At 58.3% G+C, this 22,924-nt stretch overlaps 1 protein-coding gene across 3 annotated transcripts; it reads left to right on the forward strand.

The window, feature by feature from the left end:
• Nucleotides 1-987: 987 nt before the first annotated feature.
• On the forward strand, nt 988-7,544 carry SMUG1 (single-strand-selective monofunctional uracil-DNA glycosylase 1). Of its 3 annotated transcripts, XM_072797656.1 has the most exons (5): nt 988-1,221; nt 2,070-2,282; nt 4,160-4,461; nt 5,469-5,588; nt 5,787-7,544. In XM_072797656.1, the coding sequence occupies exons 3-5, from the start codon at nt 4,228-4,230 to the stop codon at nt 5,994-5,996; spliced, it is 564 nt and encodes a 187-aa protein (XP_072653757.1). In that variant the 5' UTR covers nt 988-1,221; nt 2,070-2,282; nt 4,160-4,227; the 3' UTR covers nt 5,997-7,544. The 3 variants fall into 3 exon arrangements, with proteins under 3 accessions (XP_072653757.1, XP_072653755.1, XP_072653756.1); XM_072797654.1 differs by having other exon boundaries at nt 1,066-1,221; nt 5,469-7,544; XM_072797655.1 differs by lacking the exon at nt 988-1,221 and adding an exon at nt 1,387-1,613 and having other exon boundaries at nt 5,469-7,544.
• The last annotated feature ends 15,380 nt before the right edge of the window (nt 7,545-22,924 follow it).

Raw genomic sequence — 22,924 nt, forward strand, 5'->3', positions numbered from 1 at the left:
AAGGGGGTAGCATCCTTGCTCTCTCACCTTTTCCTGTTCTAGGGTTCACCTGTTCACCCTTTACCACCTGTAGGGAGCCCCTGCTTCCTGATCTCAGGCATGGCTGTGCTGAGGTGTGCAGGGGGTGGGAGGAATCCAAAGGCAATTAGCCTTATGGGGTGTGAGGTGTAATGGAAACCTGAGAGGTAGGACACAGAAATATACCGAGATGCGGAACAAGATCAAAATCAGGAGGGGGACGGCTCTGGACATTGTTCTGACCTGGGGAGGTAGGAGGGTGCAGCCATGGGATTAGGAATGTTGGAGGGAGGTGTTGCGGACAGAGGATCGGGAGGGATGGGAGGCTATGGGCTAGGTAGGGCTAGGTAGGCTGAACCGCGGTGGAGGGGGGGGAGCAGTCAAGTGGGAGAGGCAGGGATGGAGACTTAAGCTGGGGCAGTGGCGGGAGACGCAACAGTCTTCAAGCATCACTAAAGAGTTGTTGGGGGATCCCAGAAGTGCCCCTGGGGATGTTCTAGACACCTGCTTGGGGGGCTGCCAAGGAGAGGTCTCCTGTCCGTGGGGCAGCAGAAGGACCAGAAACGGGTCTCTAACCATTGGTAAAGCCCTCAGGTGCGCTTCGAGACGAGGGTGGTTAAAGTCTCTCTCTCTCTTTTTTTTTTTTTTTTTAAGATTTTATTTATTCATGATAGACACAGAGAGAGAAGCAGAGACACAGGCAGAGGGAGAAGCAGGCTCCGTGCAGCGAGCCCCACGCAGGACTCGATCCCAGGACTTGGGGTCACGCCCTGGGCCAAAGGCAGGCGCCAAACCGCTGAGCCACCCGGGGATCCCCGGTTAATGTCTCTCTCTCTTTTTTTTTTTTTTTTTTGTTTTGTTTTCGGTTAAAATCTCTTGATTCTTGGTCCCGTTGGCTACAGTCTCGATGCACTTTTGGAAGGGCCTTGCCCTCCGGGGCTGGAAGCCAGGGCCTCCGGGCCTTCCTGGGCCTGCGCTCTCTTAGGCTTCCCGGCTTCCGGCCCCGACGTAGCGGATGAACTACAATCCCCAGAGTCACTTAGGCCCCGTGCAGCACGCCTTCCGGGGATGGGAGTGTTTCCGGCGGAAGTGGCCGCGGCCGCGCCAATCGCCTTCGCCGAACAAAGCCGACTACGACTCCCAGTGTCCTCCGCGCCCGGGGGCGGGGAAGGGAACCGGAAGCCGGATGGAGAGCGGAACCTGGTGAGGAAGTGGGAGCCGGGGGTCGGGGGTCCCGGGGGTGGCGTCGCGCTTCGGCGCCGCTTGCTGCCTCGGGGGTTGGCGGCGGCGGAGGGGGCGCCGCGGAGGGGCCTTCCCGGCGGGCGAGCCACGGCGTGGGCAGCCCCGTCCCGGTGCCCCGCGTCGCGCTCCGGCCCTGCGCGCTGGCGACGCCCCCGCACGGACCTCGTGTCGGCGTTCAAGGCTCCGGGCCTCGCGCGCCGCGCCGGGCTTCAGGCTCCTCCGGTTCCCGCCGGGGCCCCGCGCGCCTGGCCTGTGCCGTTCGTCCTGGGCTTCTCGCCCGTCCGGAGGCGCCTGCGGTGCCGACCATGGAACGGACCCGTTGAAACAAACAAACAAACAAAAAACCAGACGAGGTAACAGTTGGTTGTAGGTGGATGGAACTTGTGATTTTCGTTCTATAGAGAGCAGAGGTAAAGGCTTGGCGGGAGAGGAGCGCAGAGGTGAGAGCAGGAGTAGAAGTGGATTCAGGGGCCGCCCGGACTGCGTCTCGCTCTCGCGGGGGCCCTGGAACCCGAGCCCCACACAGCCTTGCCGTCTGCAGCGCAGGTCGCTAAAGGCCAGAGGCGGGCTCAGCCTAGGACGAGAGCAGTCCCGGGGCTGGGGCAGCCCGGGCACCGACCTTGGCACTCGCCGGGAGAGGCAGAGCGGCCGAGACCTGGGAGTCCTCCAGGCCCCTTCTCGGCCCTCCCGGAGCCCCGGCGGCTCTGCTTAGCCGTCTGGACAGAGCAGCAGACTTCGCAGATCAGCCCCGAGAAGGCTTTCCTAAGACCGGCCCTGACGTTTTTTTTATTCTCTCCCACTTCCCCTAGGTTCGGATCCGAGATCGGGTTGATGGCTCAAGCTCTTCCGTCCGCACGAGGGTCCCACCTGGGAGAAGATCCCGGCCCTAGGGGAGGCCCAGACACGATGGAGATCCACCCAGAGCCCGGGAAACCCTCAGACGACCAGAGTGCCAAGTGGGCAGCTGAGCCTTGAGTGAGCTCGGGCTCTAGAGTGCGTCAGGAAGGACTCCTTGGCAGAAGGTACTGTTTTTTTTTTTTTTTTTTTTAATGATTTTGTTTATTTATGAGAGACACAGAGAGAGGCAGAGACACAAGCAGAGGGAGAAGGAGGCTCCACGCAGGGAGCCTGATGCAGGACTCGATCCCAGGACCCCGGGGTCACGCCCTGGGCCAAAGGCAGCCGCTCAACCGCTGAGCTCCCCCAGGCATCCCGGTAGAAGGTAGTTTTAAACAGGACTGGAAAAGGTAGGATGGACAGAGCGAGCAGGTGTTTGTTGGCTCCCTAATAAAAGGTACGACCTTGAAGATACAAAGGGAAGTTGAACAGGCTTCTGATCTGTCAAGTCGAGGCAGGGAGGCGAGGTGGTGTTCAGCCTGCATCAACCATGAGGATCACCTGAGGTCTCACAGCAGACCCACTCGCGCGTGCGGCACATGCCACCGTGTCCTAAGGGGGAAGGCGTTCCCCGTGGGATCATTGGAGCTGCGTCTCCAAGGATGGGCATGGCTTGGGTGTATGGAGAGGCAGGGGAGTCACAGTCCCGGTTGACTCCAGGAATGTGTTTGGTTGGGTTTGAAGAAATGGCAGGTGCCAAGTTTGGGGACTTGGAGTAGGAAAAGCATTTTGAAAGTGCGAGTGGAATGCTCAGGCTGGAACACTGGGTTTGGCCGGGAGTTAGGAGGAGGACTGGAAGGCATGGTCTGTGTAGACGATACAGCTTGCTGGAGTGCTCCCTCTGCCTCCTCCCCCCTCTTCTCTCTCCTGCTTCTCTACTCTCCCCCCAACCCCCACTTGCATGTAACATCTCATTCCATCCCTCACATTACTGTTATTGAGTGGATATTATCATTATTTAAAGATTTTATTTATTCACGAGAGGCAGAGGGAGAAGCAGGCTCCACACGGGGAGTCCGATGCGGGACTCGATCCCGAGTCTCCAGGATCAGGCTGTGGGCTGAAGGCGGCACTACACTGCTGAGCCAGCCCCCGCCCTGGGCTGCCCTTGAGTGGATATTATTCCTAGTATTTAGATGAGAAAACCTGAGGCTCTGGCCACGGTTACATAGCTTGTAAGGGGCTGTCCTAAGTCCGGTAATCATCCTGCTGGCTGCTGAGAACTCTTGCATGTGGGCAAGAAGCTGGGCTGGGCCTGAGGGGGTTGTTGGAAGAGCAGGGCGGCTGACTGAACCGCCTCGGGCAGGATGAGGAGAGTGGTTAAGAGCCTAGCCTCGAGTTGGGTAGTTTGGGTTCAAATCCCAGCTTCATTACTTGCTAACTGCGTGACCCTGGGCAAGTTGCTTGATCTTTCTAAGCCTCAGTCTTCTCACCTGTAACATGGGAGCAATAATCCTTGCCTCATGGGGTTGTTACGAGGATCAATGAGGTGTAGCTGGCACAGAGCAATTGCTCACCACCTGGAAGCAATTGTAATTAGCCTTCTGTAATTAGTCTCTGGGCTCTGGCTGTGCACCTGCATCTCATTCTTCAGCACATTGGTTTCCAGGACACAGCCCGTCCTGGCCGAGCTTGTTTCATTAAGGATGACATTAGAGTGCTGAGAGTTTGCCACCAGTAAATGTGTATTGAAAACCTCCCATGTGCTTGCCACGGCCTTGGAACTAGTGATTCAAGGCTTACGCCTGATGGAAAGGAGGTTTGGAGTGGGGGCTGGTGGGCCGTTCTCACCAGGTGACATAATAGGAGGAGGGACACTTGAGGAAGCGGGAAGTGGAAGGGGCCTTCACTAGCAAGAACTGAGATGAGCGCAGCCAAACCTAGAGGGTGGAGGGTGACTGATGGTCTCCTCTGAGCCCAGGAGAGGGTAGCCCTGGCCAGCCTGGATCCCTCTCACTCTACAGCTGAGGGCTGATGGAGCCTCTGTCCGTCTCTTTTCCAGGTGACAGTCACGTGGCTGTGCCCTAGGCTTATCCAGTGGGGCCCCTCTATGAACCTGCAGGTGCCCTGATGGAGCCCCAGCCTTGCCTTCGAAGCTTGGCTGAGGGCTTCCTGGCGGAGGAGCTGCGGCTCAATAATGAACTGAGCCAACTGCAGTTCTCAGAGCCTGTGGGCATCATCTACAATCCTTTGGAGTATGCGTGGGAGCCACACCACAGCTATGTGACCCGCTACTGCCGGGGCCCCAAGGAAGTGCTCTTCCTGGGCATGAACCCCGGGCCCTTTGGCATGGCTCAGACTGGGGTAAAGGGCTTGGCTTCCCCTGGTGGGTGGAGTGGGAGGCTCCCAGGTGGGTGTGGGCTGTGTGCTGCGGGGAGGAGCATGTGCACGCCTGTGGACATGTTTGGGTACCGGCCCCCTGGTCCCCCCCCATACACATGCTGGCTCCTGCGGTCGCAGACACTCTCCTGGCCTTGCCGCCCATAGCTAACCGAGCACATTAACGGTAGTTCCGTTTCCCCTGTGAGCCGTCCTCTAATTGCCTCTGCGAGCTCTTCCTTCCGCCAGCCCCATCCTTACCTTGCCTTGCCGGATCTGCTCTGCCTACAGTGTGGTTGGGGTCGGGAGAGGGACCAGGAGTACTGGGTCCTCAGGGGGCTGGTTGACAGGCGAGGCCTTCAGCCCACCCGCTTCTGTTTCTTAGCTGAGGAGGGGTTCAAAACAGCGGGCTCTGAGGCCTGCCTGCTTCCCTTTCAGATGGCAGGATGAGTGAATGCCCTCAGTGGGGATGCTGGGCCATGGGGGAGGGGGAGAGGCTTCAGGGCAGGAGGCTCAATCGCTTTTATTGACCCCAACTGGGGGATGAAAGGTGATCAATGATGATCGATGGAAGTGACGGCCTGAGGCTCGGGGCTGAGAGGGCACCCAGAGAGCAGTGGTCAGTCCTGTCCTTGTGGCTCCTCTAACCCCGGCTGTCTGCCTATCTCAGACCGTCTGTCTGTCCCCAGTACTACGCATCACAGCCTGTGTAGGGCTGGATATTCCCATGTACCCTCTGTACTTGGTCCCAAAGGCAAATGGGGGTAGAAGCAGCAAATAGATCCTCTGCACCACAGTCCACAATGAAAAATTGGAGAAAGATGGGCAGGATCAAACCAGAGGGCCAGAATCTTTGTCTCAGGCCTTTGGGTGAAGGGGTTGGGGGTGGGGTGTCCAGGCTGGATCTTCACAGAGGGTGTAGAGGGCTCAGCGGGTCCAGAACGCAGGCGACGTCTCCAGACTGAAACCCTCCTGTCTCTCCTTCCCGGCAGGTGCCCTTCGGGGAAGTGAACGTAGTCCGGGACTGGTTGGGTATTGGGGGGACTGTGTCGACCCCGGCCCAAGAGCACCCGAAGCGCCCAGTGCTGGGACTGGAGTGCCCTCAGTCAGAGGTGAGCGGTGCCCGGTTCTGGGGCTTTTTCCAGAACCTCTGTGGACAGCCCGAGGTCTTCTTCCGTCACTGTTTTGTCCACAATCTATGTCCTCTGCTCTTCTTGGACCCCAACGGGCGCAACCTCACCCCCGCCGAGCTGCCGGCCAAGCAGCGAGAGCAGCTTCTTAGGGTCTGTGACGCAGCGCTCTTCCGGCAGGTGCAGCTGCTGGAGGTGCGGCTGGTGGTGGGCGTGGGGCGGCTGGCGGAGCAGCGGGCGCGGAGGGCGCTGGCCGGCCTGCTGCCCGAGGTCAGGGTGGAGTGGCTCCTGCACCCCTCCCCCCGGAGCCCGCAGGCCAACAGGGGCTGGGAGGCAGCGGCCAAGGACAGACTGAGTGAGCTGGGGCTGCTGCCGCTGCTCACGAGGTGAGGGCCCCTGCGGCCCCACGTCACCCGGGAGCCGGCAGAGGACCGCAGGCCCCGGGCCGGAGCAGCCAGGCCCCTGGGCTCCCTGCTTGCTGGGACCTGCCGCCGCAGGTTTGACACTACTGCTTGCTCCCCCTTCCTTTGAGCGTTGTTGCCTCTGGTCCTGTGGTAAGAGCGGCACGGGGACTTGGCATCTGCTCACCTCACGGGTTCCTCGGGCGCCTCTGGTCGGTGACGGTGGCCTGAACAGTGACCTGTGGAGCCGTCTTTGCTGTGATGGAGACCCTGCCAGGACCCCCACCCGTCCTCACAGAACAGCCTCCTTCAAGCTGAGCCTCTTCCTCCGAGGGGCCGGAACAAAGCGAAAGACACGGATGTGAAGAGCGAACTTCTTACGGGAGACTGAGGCTGGATCAGAGGAAGAATTCAGCGTGGCGGGAGCCACGGGGCGGGCGGGCGGACACGGACCAGAAGACCTGGATTTTCATCTCGGCTTTGAGACTTTATAACTTTGGATAAACTGAGGAACCTCTCCAAGCTGAGGATCCTCGTCTGTAAGAGGGGGATCCCCGCTCCGTGGCGTTGGTGGGGATTAAGTGAGAAAACACTTGGAAGTGCCTTGGCGCAGTGCCTGGTGGGTGGGTGCTCCTTACACCTCTTGCTTTCTTGCCTCTTGGTGGGGGCATCACTACACCGCACTACAGAGGGCGCCCCCCACCCTGAAGCTCTTGCTGGGTGAGGGGCAGATCCTCCCCCTACCAGGGGTGGACCAATAACTATGAAAAACCCAGCCTCTGGTTTTTCAGCCCAAGCATTAAAAACTCCTCAACCTGGGCAGCTGGGTGGCTTGGTTCAGCGGCTGCCTTCAGCTCAGGTCGTGATCTTGGGCTCCCCACTCAATGGGGAGCCTGCTTCTCCTTCTTTCTTTGCCCCTCTCTCTTCTCTCTCTCTCTCATAAATAAAATCTTTAAAAGAAAAAACCCAGCTCCTAAACCCTTTTGTGTTGTCGTTTTCCCCCCTCCTGCACGTCTGGGATGGAAGTGGTAGCTTAGTTTTTCCCTTCTCTTACCTCTACTCCGTGTGCAAAGAGTTCCCCTGGGTATCTGGGGAGATGACGTAAACAGGCCTCTGATTGTTTTACCAGAGCCTAAGGGGCTCCGTGGGTCTGTCTGCTACTGGGGCCCTGTGGGGAGCAGGTGATGGGTGGATGGAGCCTGCGGTCTCCACCTAACTCATTTCTTAGGTCTGCTGGATGACTGGTTGGCGTGCCCTAAAACGGGGCTGGGAAGGTGAAGCAAACTGGTAATAGAGTGGGTCTTGGGACCCTCGTAATGAGGAACACATGGTTGGACTCCAGCTCCCAAGACAGGTCATCTTCAGCTTTCAGAATTCATAAGACTTTTAGTATAGGGGTGCCTGGCTGGCTCAGAGGAGCCTGAGACTGTAGATCTTGGGGTTTTGAGCTGGAGCCCCATGTGGGGTGTAGAAAAATATAAAAAGACTTTTTTTACTGTAAGTGTCCCCCATTTGTATAATAAAGAACTTGACTGGCTTTTGTCCTTGGTTCTTGGGAGGGAGTCTCTAAACTCTTGGAATTTCCCAAGTGATAGGAGTGTCTTTGTCGTTCACGGCAGGGGTGGGGGCCAGACCACACACCTGAGTGTGCTGACATTGGCTCTGGAGGAGGACTAGGACGACGCCAGAAAAGGCCAACCGTTTGATGAGCGGGTTGGGGCTCAGAGCCAGGTGGTATCAGCCCGAAGTGTGTGGGGTGGGGGAGGCAGGAGATTGAATTCCCCCATGTGGTCAGTGGTTTCAGTTGATAATACGCAATGAGAAACCCTAATGAAAATTGGACACGCAACCAGCCAGCGTGCATCTGTTGGGGCAGCCCGGGGGGCTCAGCGGTTTAGCACCACCTTCGGCCCCGGGGCTTGATCCTGGAGTCCCAGGATAGAGTCCTGCGTGGGGCTCCCTGCATGGAGCCTGCTTCTCCCTCTGCCTGTGTCTCTGCCTCTCTCTGTGTCTCTCATGAATAAATAAAATCTTAAAAAAAAAAAAAAGGCTTCAGTGAGCCTGTCGAACACAATGGCTGCAACAGCAGGGTGCTGTGTCCTTCCGGACGATACTAGAAGCTGGGTTTGGAGCCCTCTCAGCCCCTGCCCCTCGTATGTCTCGCTGGTCCTGGTTTGCATCCTGTGTGATGAAGCTGTGGTTCTAAGCGCGGAGTTCTGTGAGTCATTCTAGTGAATTGCTGAACCTGAAGCGGTCATGGGAACCCCTGAATTCGTAGCCAGTTGGAAGCACAGGTGGCCTGGGGACCCCTGAACTTGTAGCTGGCATCTGAAGTGGGAGCAGTTGTGTTGGGGACTGTGCCCTTAAACCTGCTTGGCAACTTTGCACCCCCACATGCCTTAGACCTCTTTCCTCCTGCTGCAGGGCTGTGGTGCTGAGCAGTCATCGCCCCGCGCCCATGCCCGAGGCACTAGGTTACACACCGAAGTAAGTGCACAGAGATAAAAGCCGTCGCTCCCCACTGCGTTTAGCTGAGGTAGAGAAAGCTCCCCGGAGGAGGTGGCACTGCAGGTGGCCGTAGACACCAGGAGCTTTGGAGAGCATCGTTATGGTCAAGGGGTGGCAAGTAGATTAGCACTGACTTTGCCCAGTTGGGAGAAAAAGCCAGGAGGTACGCTGGAGCCATCTTGCGAAGGATCTTAAATGCTAGACTCATCTTCGAGAATCTGAAGTCCAGTGGGGAAAGTGAGATGCACAGAACACACGCATTTAAAACACCCAGCGATGGGACACCTGGGTGGCTCAGCGGTTGAGTGCCCGCCTTCAGCCCAGGGCGTGATCCTGGAGACCCGGGATCGAGTCCCACGTCGGGCTCCCTGCATGGAGCCTGCTTCTCCCTCTGCCTGTGTCTCTGCCTCTCTCTCTCTCTCTCATGAATAAATAAATAAAATACTTAAAAAAAAAAAAAACCCAGCGATGAACAAGTCGAAATGATGACAGCTGTTGGCGAGGATGCAGAGAAAGGGGAAGCTCCTCCACTGTTGGTGGAACGCAGGCCGGTGCAGCCACTGTGGAAAACAGTGCAGGGGTTCCTCAGTTGACCCTAGAGCTGCCTACGACCCAGCAATTGCCCTGCTGGGCATTCATCCCAAAGATACAGATGTGATCCGAAGGGGCACCTGCACCCCTGTGTGTAGCAGCAATGTCCCCAGTAGCCAAACTATGGAAAGAGCCCACATGTCCATCAACACGTGAGTGGATAGAGATGTGGTCTATATAAATATACAATGGAGCAGTACTCAGCCATAAAAAAATGGAATCTTGCCATTTGCAATGACATGGATGGAACTAAAGTGTCGTGTTAAGTGAAATAAATCAAAGACAATTATCTTACGATCTCACTCGTGGAATTTAAGAAACAAAACAGGATCATAAGGGAAGACAGGAAAAAGTAAAACAAGATGAAATCAGAGAGATAAACTATGAAGAACTCACAGGAGACCAACAGGGTCGCTGTGGGGGAGGTGAGGGGGGCACTAAGGAGGGCACCTGATGGAATGAGCACTGGGTGTTATATGAGCCTGATGAGTCACTGACCTCTACTTCTGAAACCAACATTACATTAGATATTAGTGAATTTAAATAAAAATAAATAGTGGAGGGGTAGGGCAGAGACCTTTTTTTTAAGATTTATTTATTTATTCATGAGAGACACAGAGTCAGAGACACAGGCAGAGGGAGAAGCAGGCTCCATGTAGGGGGCCCGACGTGGGACTCGATCCCGGGACCTGAGGATCACACCCCAGTCTCAAGGCAGAAGCTCAACTGCCAAGTCACCCGGGCGTCCCTTTTTTTTTTTTTTTTTTGAGAACTTTGTTTTTATGTAAACTAGTTGACTTAAAAAAATTAATTGATCTTATAAATAAAACACAGATCAACAGATGGGCATGAAGGGTCAGGCTCTGTAGAAGGCAGAGTGGGTGCAATGGGGTCAAGGAGGGAACGGGAGGCGATTACAGGGCAGGTGACCTGGTGGGACAGTATGGTCTAGGTGAAACCCTAGGACTGGGGGTTGAGAGTGGCGAGATGGGGTAGGGCCGGGCCTAGGGGCGCTGGAACGGTAGTGACCCGGACGGTGGTTTGAGACTTAGATGCCAGCAGAGCCACTGCTTCTAGTAGAGCTGTTGTTCTGAATTCTTGGGGCACGTCTTGCCAGCAAGAGGCCGCTGAGGGTGCTGCGCCTGCCTTTTCCTAAGGGCACCATGTTAGTCTGCGTAGCAAAATACCACAGACTGGGGAGCTTAACCAACACATTTATTTTTATTTATTTATTTATAGATTTTATTTATTTATTCATGAGAGACACAGAGAGAGAGAGAGAGACAGGCAGAGACACAGGCAGAGGGAGAGGCAGGCTCCACGAAGGGAGCCCGACGACGTGGACTCGATCCAAGGACTCCGGGATCACGTCCTGGGCAGAAGGCGGCGCCAAACCGCTGGGCCACCTGGGCTGCCCCAAGCAACACATTTATCATCTCGGGTTCTTGAGGTTGGGAGTCCCCGATGCAGATGTCAGTAGGTGCAGTTTCTCCTGAGGCCTCTCTCCTTGGCTTGGGGACAGCTGCCCTCCCACCGTGTCCTCCCATGGCCTTTCTCCGTCGCTCCTCTTACAAGGACACCAGTCATTTTGGATTAGGGTTCCACCCCTATGACCTCATTTAACCTCAGTTACCTCTTTAAAGGCCACGTTGGGGGGTAGGGTTTTGACATACGAATTTGGGGGATTGGGAGACACAATTTGGCTCATAACGGGCATCTCATGCCACTGTTTTCCTGTCCCCACCAATGTGGGCCTCTAACAAAACAGGGTCCTCAGCAGGGCCCTTCCTCCAGTCTGGGGGCCGAGTGCTGGCCACCTGTGGGCCGCCGCTCTGCCCCCATCCATTCTAGAGCAGGTTTTCAGGGCAAATGAGAGTCTTCAGGGAGGGGAAGCTCACAGTTTTCTACTGGGCTGAGGGGAATGGAGACTTGAACTGCTACAAAACAATACTGTGAGAAGTATTTTAAAGCCACAGTGAAGTCACTTGGGATCACCTAGAATTTTGTGGTCTGAAATAGGAGCCACGAGCCACGGGGGGCTGCTTAAGTTAATGGGGCGCCTGGGTGGCTCATTCGGTTAAGCTTCTGACTTCTGCTCTGGTCGTGATCCCGGGGTCCTGGGATGGAGCCCCGCATCTGTCTGGGCTCCCCACCTGGGGCGGAGAGTCTTCTTCTTCCTCTGCCCCTCACCCCCCACGTGTGTGTGCACGCGCGCGCTCTCTCAAATAAAATCTTTTAAAAATTTAAGTTAATTTTTGGGCAGCCCCGGTAGTCCAGCGGTTTAGCGCCACCTTCAGCCCAGGGCGTGATCCTGGAGCCCCGGGATCGAGTCCCACGTCGGGCTCCCTGCGTGGATCCTGCTTCTCCCTCTGCCTGAGTCTCTGCTTCTCTCTCTCTCTCTCTCTCTGTCATGAGTAAATAAATAAAATCTTTAAAAAAATTTAAGTTAATTTTGAAGTAAAATTAGAAATTCAATTCCTCAGCCTCTAGCCATCAAGTGCTCGATAGCCACACATACACCACAGATAGGGAACATCGCATCATCGCAGAAAGTCCTATTGGGTAGCGCTGATCAGCAGATCAGTGGCTGACGACCCTGCCTGTGAATCAGGATTCACTTGTGGAGGTTTTAAAAAAGGCACGTGTCTGAGCTCCACTTGAAGAGCCTTTGATTTGGCAGGTCTGCAGGGCAGCCTGGTACCTATTTTTCTCTCTGTGCTACAGATGTGCAGCCAAGGTTATAAGGCAGGATTGCACTGGGTGCCTTGAAGGCAAGGAGGGGGTCCCTTAGATTCCATTCCCCAGTATGTCACCCAACGCCTGCAGGTGTCAAGGAGTGCATGAGTCTGGCTTGCGAGATCTACCCCAAGTGCCCATCCAAGTAACACAAGTGTCCACAGAGTTTGTTGCTTTAGTCCAGTGATGGTGGGAATTCTGGTTCAGAGGAGCAAAGGAGGCTTAGAAGTCCACCAGCTGCACACGCACAAACGTACACACACGTATACACAGTGATAGAGGCTAAGCTGTGCGTGGGGTCGGGGTGATTCTGAGACTGAAGGATGGAGTGTGCTGAGAAGAAAAAGACTCTTCCTACTGTTTTGTTTTTCCTTACTGGAATAGAATGTTGCAAAAGAAGGGATGCCCGGGTGGCTCAGTGGTTGAGCGCCGCCTTCAGCCCAGGGTGTGATCCTGGAGACCCGGGATCGAGTCCCACATTGGGCTCCCTGCAGGGAGGCTGCTTCTCCCTCTGCCTGTGTCTCTGCCTCTCTCTCTCTCTCTCTCTCTCTCTCTCTGTGTCTCTCATGAATAAATAAATAAAATCTTTAAAAAAAGAAGATGGTGTAAAACAAGATTGAGTCTTGAGTTTGACCATTGTGTGGCCTTTCACATTCCTCTCTCAGTTCAACATTTATTAGTGTCCATCGTGTGCCAGTCCCCAAGCCAGGCACTGCAGGGGGTGACAGAGGTGAAGCAGATGATGCTTTGTCCTCACTGTACACTGTCCAGTGCTGGGCGATACACGCATCCCATGATACTATAATCAAAAGGAACGCGGGTTGTGAACCACGTCTAAGCCCAGTGCCCTGGGCACACTGACCGAGGAAGCCACTAGCCCTCGGAGCGGGCGGGAGGCATGTGTGCCCGTAAGGGAAGGTGCTGGCCGCAGGGTTCCCGCATCACTTGCTGGCCTGCCACCTCCACTGAGTGGCTGTTTGTAAAAAGGGACCCCCGTGGCAGATCTCTAGCATTTCTCAGCCCCAACTGCAAGGGGCTGGGAAACAGGATGGGGGGCATGGAACTGGCTCGCTGAGGGCCGGGCGTGGCCCTCTGGGAGACTCTGATTCCATCTCTTGTTCCGTGAACCTCTGGGATGGAAAAATGCAGGAGGTTGTGTCAGGGGGTGTCCAGCGGCTAGAGCGAAAAAGACGGGAACCCCAGCCTGGGCATAGCTGGCCGAGAACACGAGTGGAACGAAGGGAATAGTGAGTGTGGCCCCAGCCCAGACTGAGTCTCAGCCCTTCACATGTTCTTGTTGAGGAGGGTGTAGGCCAGCTGTTTTGTTTTCTAATATTTCGTAATGTCCCAAAGAAGGAAATAGTTTCAACTGGAGTGTGAGACACTGAGGTTAGACGTGTGTGGACTTCCCAGCTATGGCCACCGGGTGATGCAGAGATCCACAGCTTTAGGGGAGGCTGAACTGCTTTCTCCTTCAGAGGCCTCAGTGCCAGCCTGGCCGCAGCCCAAGCTTACCAGTCAAGGCTGAGCTGTAATGTATTTGGGGGACGCTTTTGCTCCCTTTTTTCTCCCTCCCTGTTTTGACCCTTATTCTGTCTAAAACAAAACGTAACAAAATACCTGCAATAGACTGTTCCTGCATTTCTTCTCTCCCATTCTTCTCCCCCTAGATCCCATTCAAGGATCTCCGCCCGATGTCGGTCTCTGGGCCTGGCTTGCAGAGGGGGTGGCTGAGAGCCCAGAACAGTCCTTCACAGTGGCCTGTGCCAAGCCCGGTTGCCATTTCCATTTTCATTAATTGAAGCAGCTTGACCCTGATCATTTGAGGCCAGCAATTTCCTGTCTGCTGGTTGGGAGTGTGTGGAGGACACGCTCGGCAGGTCACTCTGTCCTTCCATCTACCTGGATGGTGCTAACTCCCAGTCCAGGCTGCAAAAATGGGTCCCCCGTGTTTGACAGGAGAGAAGCCCAGCCACACACTCGTGCCCAGCCTCCCCACCTGCGATCTCAACCGTTCTGTGTTTTTGGGAAGGCCTTCCTGGTGTCTACCTTCAAGGCTACCTGTTGTAACTGTGGCTCCCGTTTGTTTCTTGGTTCAGTTTTAAGAAATTTGGAGGCTGATGCAGTTGCCTCTCAGGCCCCCGTCGGGTGATGCTTTCCGCTGTGGCCTGAGAGAAGGAGGCGGCGGCAGGGGAAGGGTTTGCCTTCCAGCCCTGGAGACAGTGAAGAGGCTGCGGGTGTGAGAGTGAGCGTGCTTGGCGCCCTCCCTAGCTTTGAGGAAGGTCTGTGGGTCGCCCTGGGGGGTCCCCCGGTTAGCACCATCTTGTTCCCTGTGCGGTAGTGTCCCTCGGTGACAGCCGCTCCGGGGGGTAGGGGGATGGGCTCCCGCTGGAGTGTGGGTCTCGGGCGTGCCCCGCACACGCGGGGACTTTTGCGACCCACGGGATCTTTTTCGTCTCCGCATTTTTTAACCTGGGGGGTGCACTTGTGTACCCGGTGTGACCCCTTTCCGCCGCTGTCGCCTCTTTGTGTGGGCGCTTCCGTGCGTCTTCAGGGGACTCGTGTCTTTCTGAGTGTCCTCTGGCTCGGTTTGGCGGGGGGAGGAGCCCGGGCGCCGCGGAGCCGCCGGGGAGCCGCCGGGGCGGGGGGGGGCGCGGGGGGCGCCGCAATCTGTGGCTCGGAAAACAGATTTGCGGAGGAGGCGAGCAGCCCGGGCGCGCGGAGCGTGCGGGGCGGGGGCGCGGGCCGCTCTGGCCCCCAGCTCCTCCGCAATCCAATTAAATAACATTTAAATGCATAACCAGCCCGCGCGGCGGTGAGGCTGGAGATTGGAGCGGGCGCGCGGCGGCGGGCGGGCGGCGTTTTGTGGAGCTCAGCGATTCCGCCGCAATTTCCCCGCTCGGCGCGCGCCGTTTACGAGCCGCCCGCCCCGCTGCGCCGCCTCCGCCCGCCCCGCGTCCCCGCCCTCCCCCGCCCGCCCCGCTCCATCCGGCCCCATCCCCGCGCCGGCCCCCTCTCCGTCCCCCTCTCCGTCCCCCTCTCCGTCCCCCTCTCCATCCCCGCTCCATCCCCGCTCCATCCCAGCGCCATCCCCTGCTCGGTCCCTGCACCTTCCCCCTCTCCATCCCCACTCTGTCACCACCCCATCCCTTGCTCCTTCCCTGCTCGGTCCTGCAACGTCCCCCTCTCCATCCCCGCTCGGTCCCCACTCAGTCCCCGCTCAGTCCCCCACGCCCTCCCCGCTCCATCTCCACTTGGTCCCCATGTCATCCGGCTCTATCCAGCCCCGCTCCATCCTCGCTGAGTACCCACTTGGTCCCCGCGCTGTCCCCCTCTCCATCCCTGCTGGTCCCCCGCCCTGTCCCCTGCTCAGTCCCTGCACCATCCCCCTCTCCATGCTCCATCCCTCGCTCCTCCCCCCTCGGTCCCCCGCAGTGTCCCCCTCTCCATCCCTGGTCGGTCCCTCTGCCGTCCCCCTCTCCATCCCCACTCGGTCCCCACTCAGTCCCCCGCTCAGTCCCCCACGCCCTCCCGCTCCATCTCCACTTGGTCCCCATGCCATCCGGCTCTATCCAGCCCCGCTCCATCCTCGCTTGGTCCCCACACCGTCCCCACTCCATCCCTGCTCCATTCCCCCGCTCCTGTCCCCACTGCCTCCTGCTCCAGCCACTCCCCTGGCGCTGTGTGACTCCCTTTCTATGGCAGCTGTGGGTCGCCCTCCTGGGGCACCTCTGACTCCCACCCACACTCGGCCTCCGGCAGGCTGGCTGGGCTCTCCAGGCCGAGGCTCTGTTGCACCTCGAGTCTCCTTTTGCTTCCCCAGTTCTGCCTCTGACCCTGACTCCTGTTGGCCTGTGTGGGGGTCACCAGCCCCTGGGCTCCATTCTCTCACCTCCGGCCTCCACAGCCCGAAGATCCCAGGACTCAGGCCTGCGGCTGGCCCCCCACCCTGGCCCCCACCCCTACCCCCACTATGGCCTCAGCTTCCAGCCTCCTAATGGGGTAGAGGACAGGTAGCGCCAGGAGGAGCAGAGGATGGAAGGGGAGCTGCAGGGGCCTTGTGGGGCCGGCTGACTGCAGGATGGTGGAAAGAGGTAGTGGTGAGTACGGAGCAGGAGTGACCGTCCCACCCTGGGAGAGGCCACCAGGACTGCCACATGTGGCCTCAGGAGGCCCCAGAGTCCTGGAGGGAGAGGAGGTCATCACGGCTTGCGGCTCCTCCGAGGGTCCCTTGGGCGGTAGGGTCCTCCTGAGGACCCGAGCCGCAGGTCCCCTCTAGGGAGGCACACAGAGCGGCCACAAGAGCCGTCTTGTCTTGTCTCCTCTTCCTCTCCACTCCCTCTCATCCCGCTTGGGCCTCAGCATATGGAGCCTGCCATTTACCAGATGCTACGTGCCCCTGCGGATTTCTGGGAGAAGAGGGTTCCTGACAGGAGGAGCTGCAAGGGCGAAGGCCCTGAGGAGAGCGCGTCTGGCCTGTCGAGGAACAGTGATGGGGCTGGTGCACGGGAGCAGGGAGCAGAGGGAGACTAGGTGATGGTAAGGGGGCCAGACTGCGGGGACTAGTGAGTCACAGCAAGGCCTGGGACTTAGCTTTCACACTGAGGAAGATGGGAGTCGCTGCAGGGTTTTGAGCAGGGGGGTGATGTGATCTACCGTGTATTTCTACAGAAAATTCTTTTTTTTTAAAAATAATTTACTTATTCATGAGAGACACACAGAGGCAGAGACACAGGCAGAGGGAGAAGCAGGCTCCATGCAGGGAGCCCAACATGGGACTCGATCACGGGACCCCGGGGTCATGCCCTGGGCCGAAGGCAGACGCGCACCCACTGAGCCCCCCAGGTGCTCCTCTACAGAAAATTCTTACTGCTCTGAGACTGGGTTGAACAACCAAGAGCAGGAGTAGGGAGGCCTGTTAGGAATCTACTGCTAGGGCAGCCCCAGTGGCACAGTGGTTTAGCACCGCCTGCAGCCCGAGGTGTGATCCTGGAGACCCGGGGTTGAGTCCCACATCAGGTTCCCTGCATGGGGCCTGCTTCTCCCTCTTCCTGTGTCTCTGCCTCTCTCTCTCTCTCTGTGTCTATGAATAAATAAAATCTTTAAAAAAGAAAAAAAAAGGAACCTACTGCTGCACCAGGTCAGAGATGAGGGTGGTGGGAGCCACCGACGTGGCAGTGGAGGTGACAACTACTCACATTCTGGTTACACTTGGCAGAGAGAGCCCGACAATTTGCTGATGGGCCAGATGGGGTGTGTGAGAGAGAGAACAGGGTCAGGGTGAGCCCCAGGGATTTGGCCTGCATGGCCCAAAGCGTGGAGTCCCCACCACGAACTGACGTGCAGACAAGGTCAGGGGGAACGGTTTCGGGAGGGGCCAGGGTGGGCATGTGAGGTCAGAGATGCCCGTAGGCAGCCCGGGTGGAGGTGTCTGGTAGGCAGATGGGTGCACAGGGCTGCAGTTCCACAGTAAGGTTAGGCTGCAGATACAAATTTGGGAGTCATCTGGGACACTGGATGAGATGCCCCGAGGGGTGAGCACAGATCGGAGATAGAGGACATCCAATGATCAAGTCCAGGCATTTCAGTATTTAAGAGTTGTGGATTTGGGAAAAAAAAAAAAAAAAAGAAAGAAAGAAAAGAAAATAGCCCCCAAATGCAGAGACATTGCAGCAAGAAAGATTTGGGGATGGGGTGGGGTGGGCAACGCCTTGCTGGCCTGTATCTAGCTATTCCCAGCTCACTCCCTGGGTCTCCACTTCATTCCCCTCCAAACTGCAACACCAACCTGCCTGAACACCCCCCCCCCCACCCTGCTCAGGGCTGGCCAGAGCCCCCGCAGCTCGGCATTCTGGTCTCAGAGCCAGGGAAGGAGAGTTGGGGTGAGTTCGCCCTTACTGCTTTGCCAGTAGGGAAACTGAGGCCCTGAGAGACAGTGTCTCGTCAAAGGTCCCGGTGTCAGAAGGTGGCTGGGGCCCCCGAGACGTAGCTGAGTGCTCTCTCTAGCCCCCGCCCCCGTGCTGCCTTTTGGACCACTTCTCTCTCTCTCTCTGTCTCTCTTTTTTTTTTTTTTTTTAAAGGATTTTATCTATTTATTCATGAGAGACACAGAGAGAGGCAGAGACCCAGGCAGAGGGAGAAGCAGGCTCCATGCAGGAGCCCGAGGCGGACTCGATCCCGGGACCCCGGGGTCATGCCCTGGGCCCAAGGCAGATGCTCACCCGCTGAGCCCCCCAGGCGCCCCCTCTTTTGGATCACTTCCCAAGGAGCACCAACCGCCTACCGGGGCTGATTGCCCCCGCTCCGTGCAGAACAGCCGCAGAGGACCCCGAGGGCCTCAGGAGAAACAGGAGGCAACCCCAAGAGGCTTGAATGAGGACCCGGCATAACTTTCCCGTTCTTCTCCTGTCTCTTCACTTCGATTCCTTAGGCTCCCCGGCATGGACTCTCTTCTTCCCCACTTGGTGCCTGGGTCTTGTCTTCCCTCCCCTTCCCTTCCCTTCCCTTCCCTCCCCTCCCCTCCCCTCCCCTCCCCTCCCCTCCCCTCCCCTTCCCCTCCCCCTCCCCTCCCCTTCCCTTCCCCTCCCCTCCCCTTCCCCTCCCCCTCCCCCCCCTTCCTTTCCCTTCCCCGCTGCTCCTACACCTTCCAGAAGTGTCCCCATCACCAGATCACCGTGGTAGCTCGGGCCCCACCCCTAAGGGGCCGTCACCTGTCACACTCAGTCTGTGAGCCAGTTCCAGCAGCCTCATCGCCATGTGTACCCCACATCCGACCGCATCTCCCGGTCTCCCCTGAGCGGTCCTAGCCGGATGCTCCTTGTCCCCAGATGCTCCTTGACCGCCAGGGCTCCTGCACAGCCGCCTCCTTGACCCTGCACATCCTCCACGCAGCCGTCTCTCGCCTGAAGTCCTCACCCCATCTCCCAAGTCCTTGGGCTGCTTCCTAGTCTCATGTCCTTCCAACGGGTCCCGCTGCCCGGTGTGACCACCCCCACCCCGGCTCCTGGGCTGGAGGGTGCAGGAGGGGCTGGGGCTGTCGTGCACAGAGCCCCGAGGACCGCTGTCGTGGGAGCCCATCTACCTGTTGTGCTGCTGTGGAGGGGCACGCACCGAGAGGTCAACGGGTAAGGTCGCAAGTGTCTCTGCGGTGGCCGGGGCACTCAGGGCTTTCGCCGTAGACCTGCTTCGCCTCATTTCCATCTTCTCTTCCATATGCGGCCTTCTCCCTCCTTCTCAGAGCTTCTTCCTGTCTGTCTCACCAACTGACTCTTTCCTCGGATTGAGGTTGAGAAGACTCTCTCGCCGACCTCAGGCTCTTGAGAGATTTGCCTGCTGAATGCACCCCTATTCCTGGCCCGGGCCTCCCTCCCCTCCAAGGCCCTGGCCAGGAACCCCCCGGGTGGGGGAAACACGGCTGCTGCCGTCCTCTCCAGCCTGAACACCCAGGTCTGCTCACGCCCCACTTTATCCCCAGTGCCTAGTGCAGCGCTTTGCACCCAGTGGGTGCTGGTTAAATACTGATTAAAAGGATAAAGGGATGGGGATCCCTGGGTGGCTCAGCGGTTTAGTGCCTGCCTTTGGCCCAGGGTATGGTCCTGGAGTCCTGGGATTGAGTCCCACATCGGGCTCCCAGCATGGAGCCTGCTTCTCCCTCTGCCTGTGTCTCTGCCCCTCTCTGTCTCTGTCTCTGTATCTGTCTCTGTCTCTCTCTCTCTGTGTGTCTCTCACGAATAAATAAATAAAATAAAAAAGGATAAAGGAATGACTGAATCCGTGTCTTAAGTGTTCAGCTTCCCTGTTGGGCCCCTGGCCTGGCCTTCCTGGTGTCTTAAACTAGTGCTTTCAGACTCTAATGTGTGCGAGAACCATCTGGAGATCCTGGTAGGCTGGAGAATTGGATTGACCACATCTGGGCTGGGGCCTGAAAGTTGGCATTTCCAGCACGTTTCCAGGGATGCTGATGCTGCTGGTTCTCAGATCACATTTTGAGTAACGAGGCTCTTAGAGGAGGTGTCTCTCAGACAGAAGGAACACCCCACCTGCAATTGGAAAAGAGAATGATGAAGATTGAGAAAGACGGAGAGATAGTGAAAGAGGAGCTAAAGGGAGAAAGGAGCCCCGCCCCCCAGTTCAATGGCCCCCGAAGCCTCTCGGAAGCCGGCATCCCGACAGCCTCCAGGAGCGCAGCTGGCATCTCCCGCTGCAGCCTGTCTCCCGGGGGCCCCGGCCCCGACTTGGGGGTATCAGGCTCTGGGGACGGCTGCCACCTCCTGTCCCTGTCTCCTCACTTGCAAGTACCCCATGAGTCACAGGAAAGAAGGCTGGGAGAGAACGGTTTGGAGTGTTTGTCTGAACCCACAAACATCACCCAGACGACCTGTGAGCGCCAGGCACACGGTGAACGGAGGCCCAGCTAGAGGGGGGTGAGAGGAGCTGATCTGAGCGTGGCCTCGGAGGGAGATGGGGAAGGCTCTGAGGAGCATCTCGGAGCCCCAGGAGCTGGCCGGGAGGGCACTCGGGCAAAATGGGCTGGAAGCAGGATGGTTCAGGGCGTGTTCCTTGAACCAGGGGGCGACCAGCAGCAGGAAGAGGGGGAGGGAGGGAGGAGAAGTTGCAGGGGCTCTTTGGGTCTGCACTGAGTGGGGCTTTATTATTATTATTTTAAAGATTTTTATTTATTTGTCAGAGAGAGAGAGCCTAAGCAGGGGGAGCGGCGGGCAGAGGCAGAGGGAGAAGCAGGCTCCCCGCAGGGCCGGACCCTGGGCTCCTGACCTGAGCTGAAGGCAGATGCTTAATGGACTGAGCCCCGCCCCGCCCCGGGCACCCCTAATTTGAGGAATCAGGGCTTTGATGTGAACGCAGGTTTGTTCTGCACACATTAGGGAGCAGGGGAGGGAGTTCGTGAGATGTGTGCATGGCAAGACGTGCTTCCAGGAAAGGCCCACGGGCAGGGACCCACCTCTGCGTGTCCTCCTGGCCGGCTGTCTGCACCCGCTGGAGGCTCAGGCAGGCTTGGAAGGCGGGGGGCTGGCACCTGGGTGTGGGAGGAGCTGGGGGTCGCCTCCCCTCCTCCAGTGTGGGGACAAGCTCGTTTTGTTATGTGGGAGGTTCCTGAACTCCTGCCTTACCTCCGGGTTCTCTTAAGCAGGAGGCCCTGATGAGGACAGACTGTGCTTCAGGAAAGGGAGAAGGAGGGAGATAAGGTCAGCTGCTTCTTTTTTTTTTAAAGATTTTATTTACTTATTCATGAGAGACACACAGAGAGAGGCAGAGACCCAAGCAGAGGGAGAAGCAGGCTCCATGCGGGGAGCCGGACGCGGGACTCGATCCCGGGACCCCGGGGTCACGCCCTGGGCCGAGGGCAGGTGCTCACCCACTGAGTCCCTCCGGCGCCGATAAGGTCTGTTTCCTCTGGGAGCTGAGCAGGTGGCAGCCAGGCGGGTGCACGCTGGTGAACGCCGGGGCCCACCCACGGGCCCAGGACTGCGGGTGCTCCGTGGCCTGTCAGCCCCTCCGCCGCCCCCGGAGTGTCTCAGGGCCTGGAGGGGCTGCCCCTGGGTGGGCCCATGTCGCCAGTGCCGTGTGCTTGGCAGCTTTCCTGCTCAGCAACCCCCAGCACTGTCCACGCGTCCGCCTTCTGAGAACCGACTTCCCGGCCTCGCGTGCCTGTGTTTCACGCACAGGCCTAGATGGCGTGGGCCCCCCTGCTGGCTGCCGGGGAAGGGGCAGCATTTCTGTGACTGTGGGCGGGGGCCGCACCCCTGCAAATCTGGAGGCCTCCCTAACGGGGACCGGGGGACCGTGTCTTTCCTCCCTGGGTGTCCCTGCCCTCCGTCGCTCGCTTCCTCGGGCTCGTTCCTCCCTCAGGCTGGAAACTATGCCAGCAGGGAGGGCAGGCTTGGTTTCCGAGGGGGAGCATGCGGTATTACTTGCATCTGATTTATTCTGGACCCGCCACCCTGCTGTGCCTAGGAGCAGGGGCAGCCAGGAGCGGGTCGATGGGCGGGCGGGGCCTGCGTGCCAAGGAGGCCACGCGGGAGTGGGAGCGGGGCGGGGACGGCTCGGACACCCCGCAGCCTTCTCTGGGCTCTGGGCCAAGCTCATGTGGGCCCTGCCTCTCCCTGGGCGGGTGTCCCGCCTGGAGCCCTCGGCTCAGTCCCGCAGCTCTCCTGGGGCCTTGTAGGGTGAAGAGCAAGGTCTGCGTCCTGGGTGTCATCACGGACACCCAGTGCGTGGCCGATGGACGTGGGAGGGGACTTCCGGGGCGGGTGAGGAGGTTGTAGGCCTCGACCTGGCTTTGTGCATCCTCTGCGGGCTGACTTAGGTTCCCCTGCGAAGCTTCGCCCCTAGGGGTCCTTTCCAGGGCCGCCCTCTCACCTCCCGGTTTCTCCTCCCTCACGCTCTCCTGGTGTGTTGCTGTCCCGTCACTCCGGGTCTGAGACGGTAGTCATCCCCCCGCTGGGGAGAAAAGTGGGGGGAAACAGCATCTCGGAAGACACTGTCACAGTTGACGTCAGCCGCCCTGTGATTCCCTTTTCCGGGGCTTTGGTGGGTCCCCAGATGAAGGGCTGCCCATCAGATGCAGTCGCGCTGGGTCCTGCTGGTCCCTGGGCGGTGGGGGGTGGTAGAGGGTGCGCAGAAACCCAGTTTGAGGTTTGGTGAGCAGGGACGATGGGAAGAGGGGACCGCAGGGGGAACGGAGGAGAGGCAGGATTCGGAGGGTCCAGCAGGGGCAGGAGAGATCGGAGGCGGGGCCAAGGCGGAGGGACGTGGGGTTCAGCTCGTGGTCTGTAAAGTGGGGCTCACGGGGCTGCGGCCAGAGGGTCAACAGGGGAAGTGCGTGTTCCGCTTGGTGCGGGTGGTGATGGTAAGTGGGGTGGTGCCGCCTGCATCCCAAGGCTTGTTGCGAGCCCCCGGCCTTGTGGACACTAAGGCTTCGCTGCTCTCAGTACGATTCCACTCGTGCGGTTCCTTCCACCGCTGACAAGGGGGAGCCCCAGAAGGAGGCCTGGGCCCCCGGGTTCCCTTTCCTCCCTCCCCTCCGCATCCCCTGGTGAGCGGAGCCCAAGCCCCCACCCGCCC

This window comes from Canis lupus, chromosome 25, assembly GCF_048164855.1.
Source record: "Canis lupus baileyi chromosome 25, mCanLup2.hap1, whole genome shotgun sequence".
NCBI classification, from domain to species: Eukaryota; Metazoa; Chordata; class Mammalia; order Carnivora; family Canidae; genus Canis; species Canis lupus.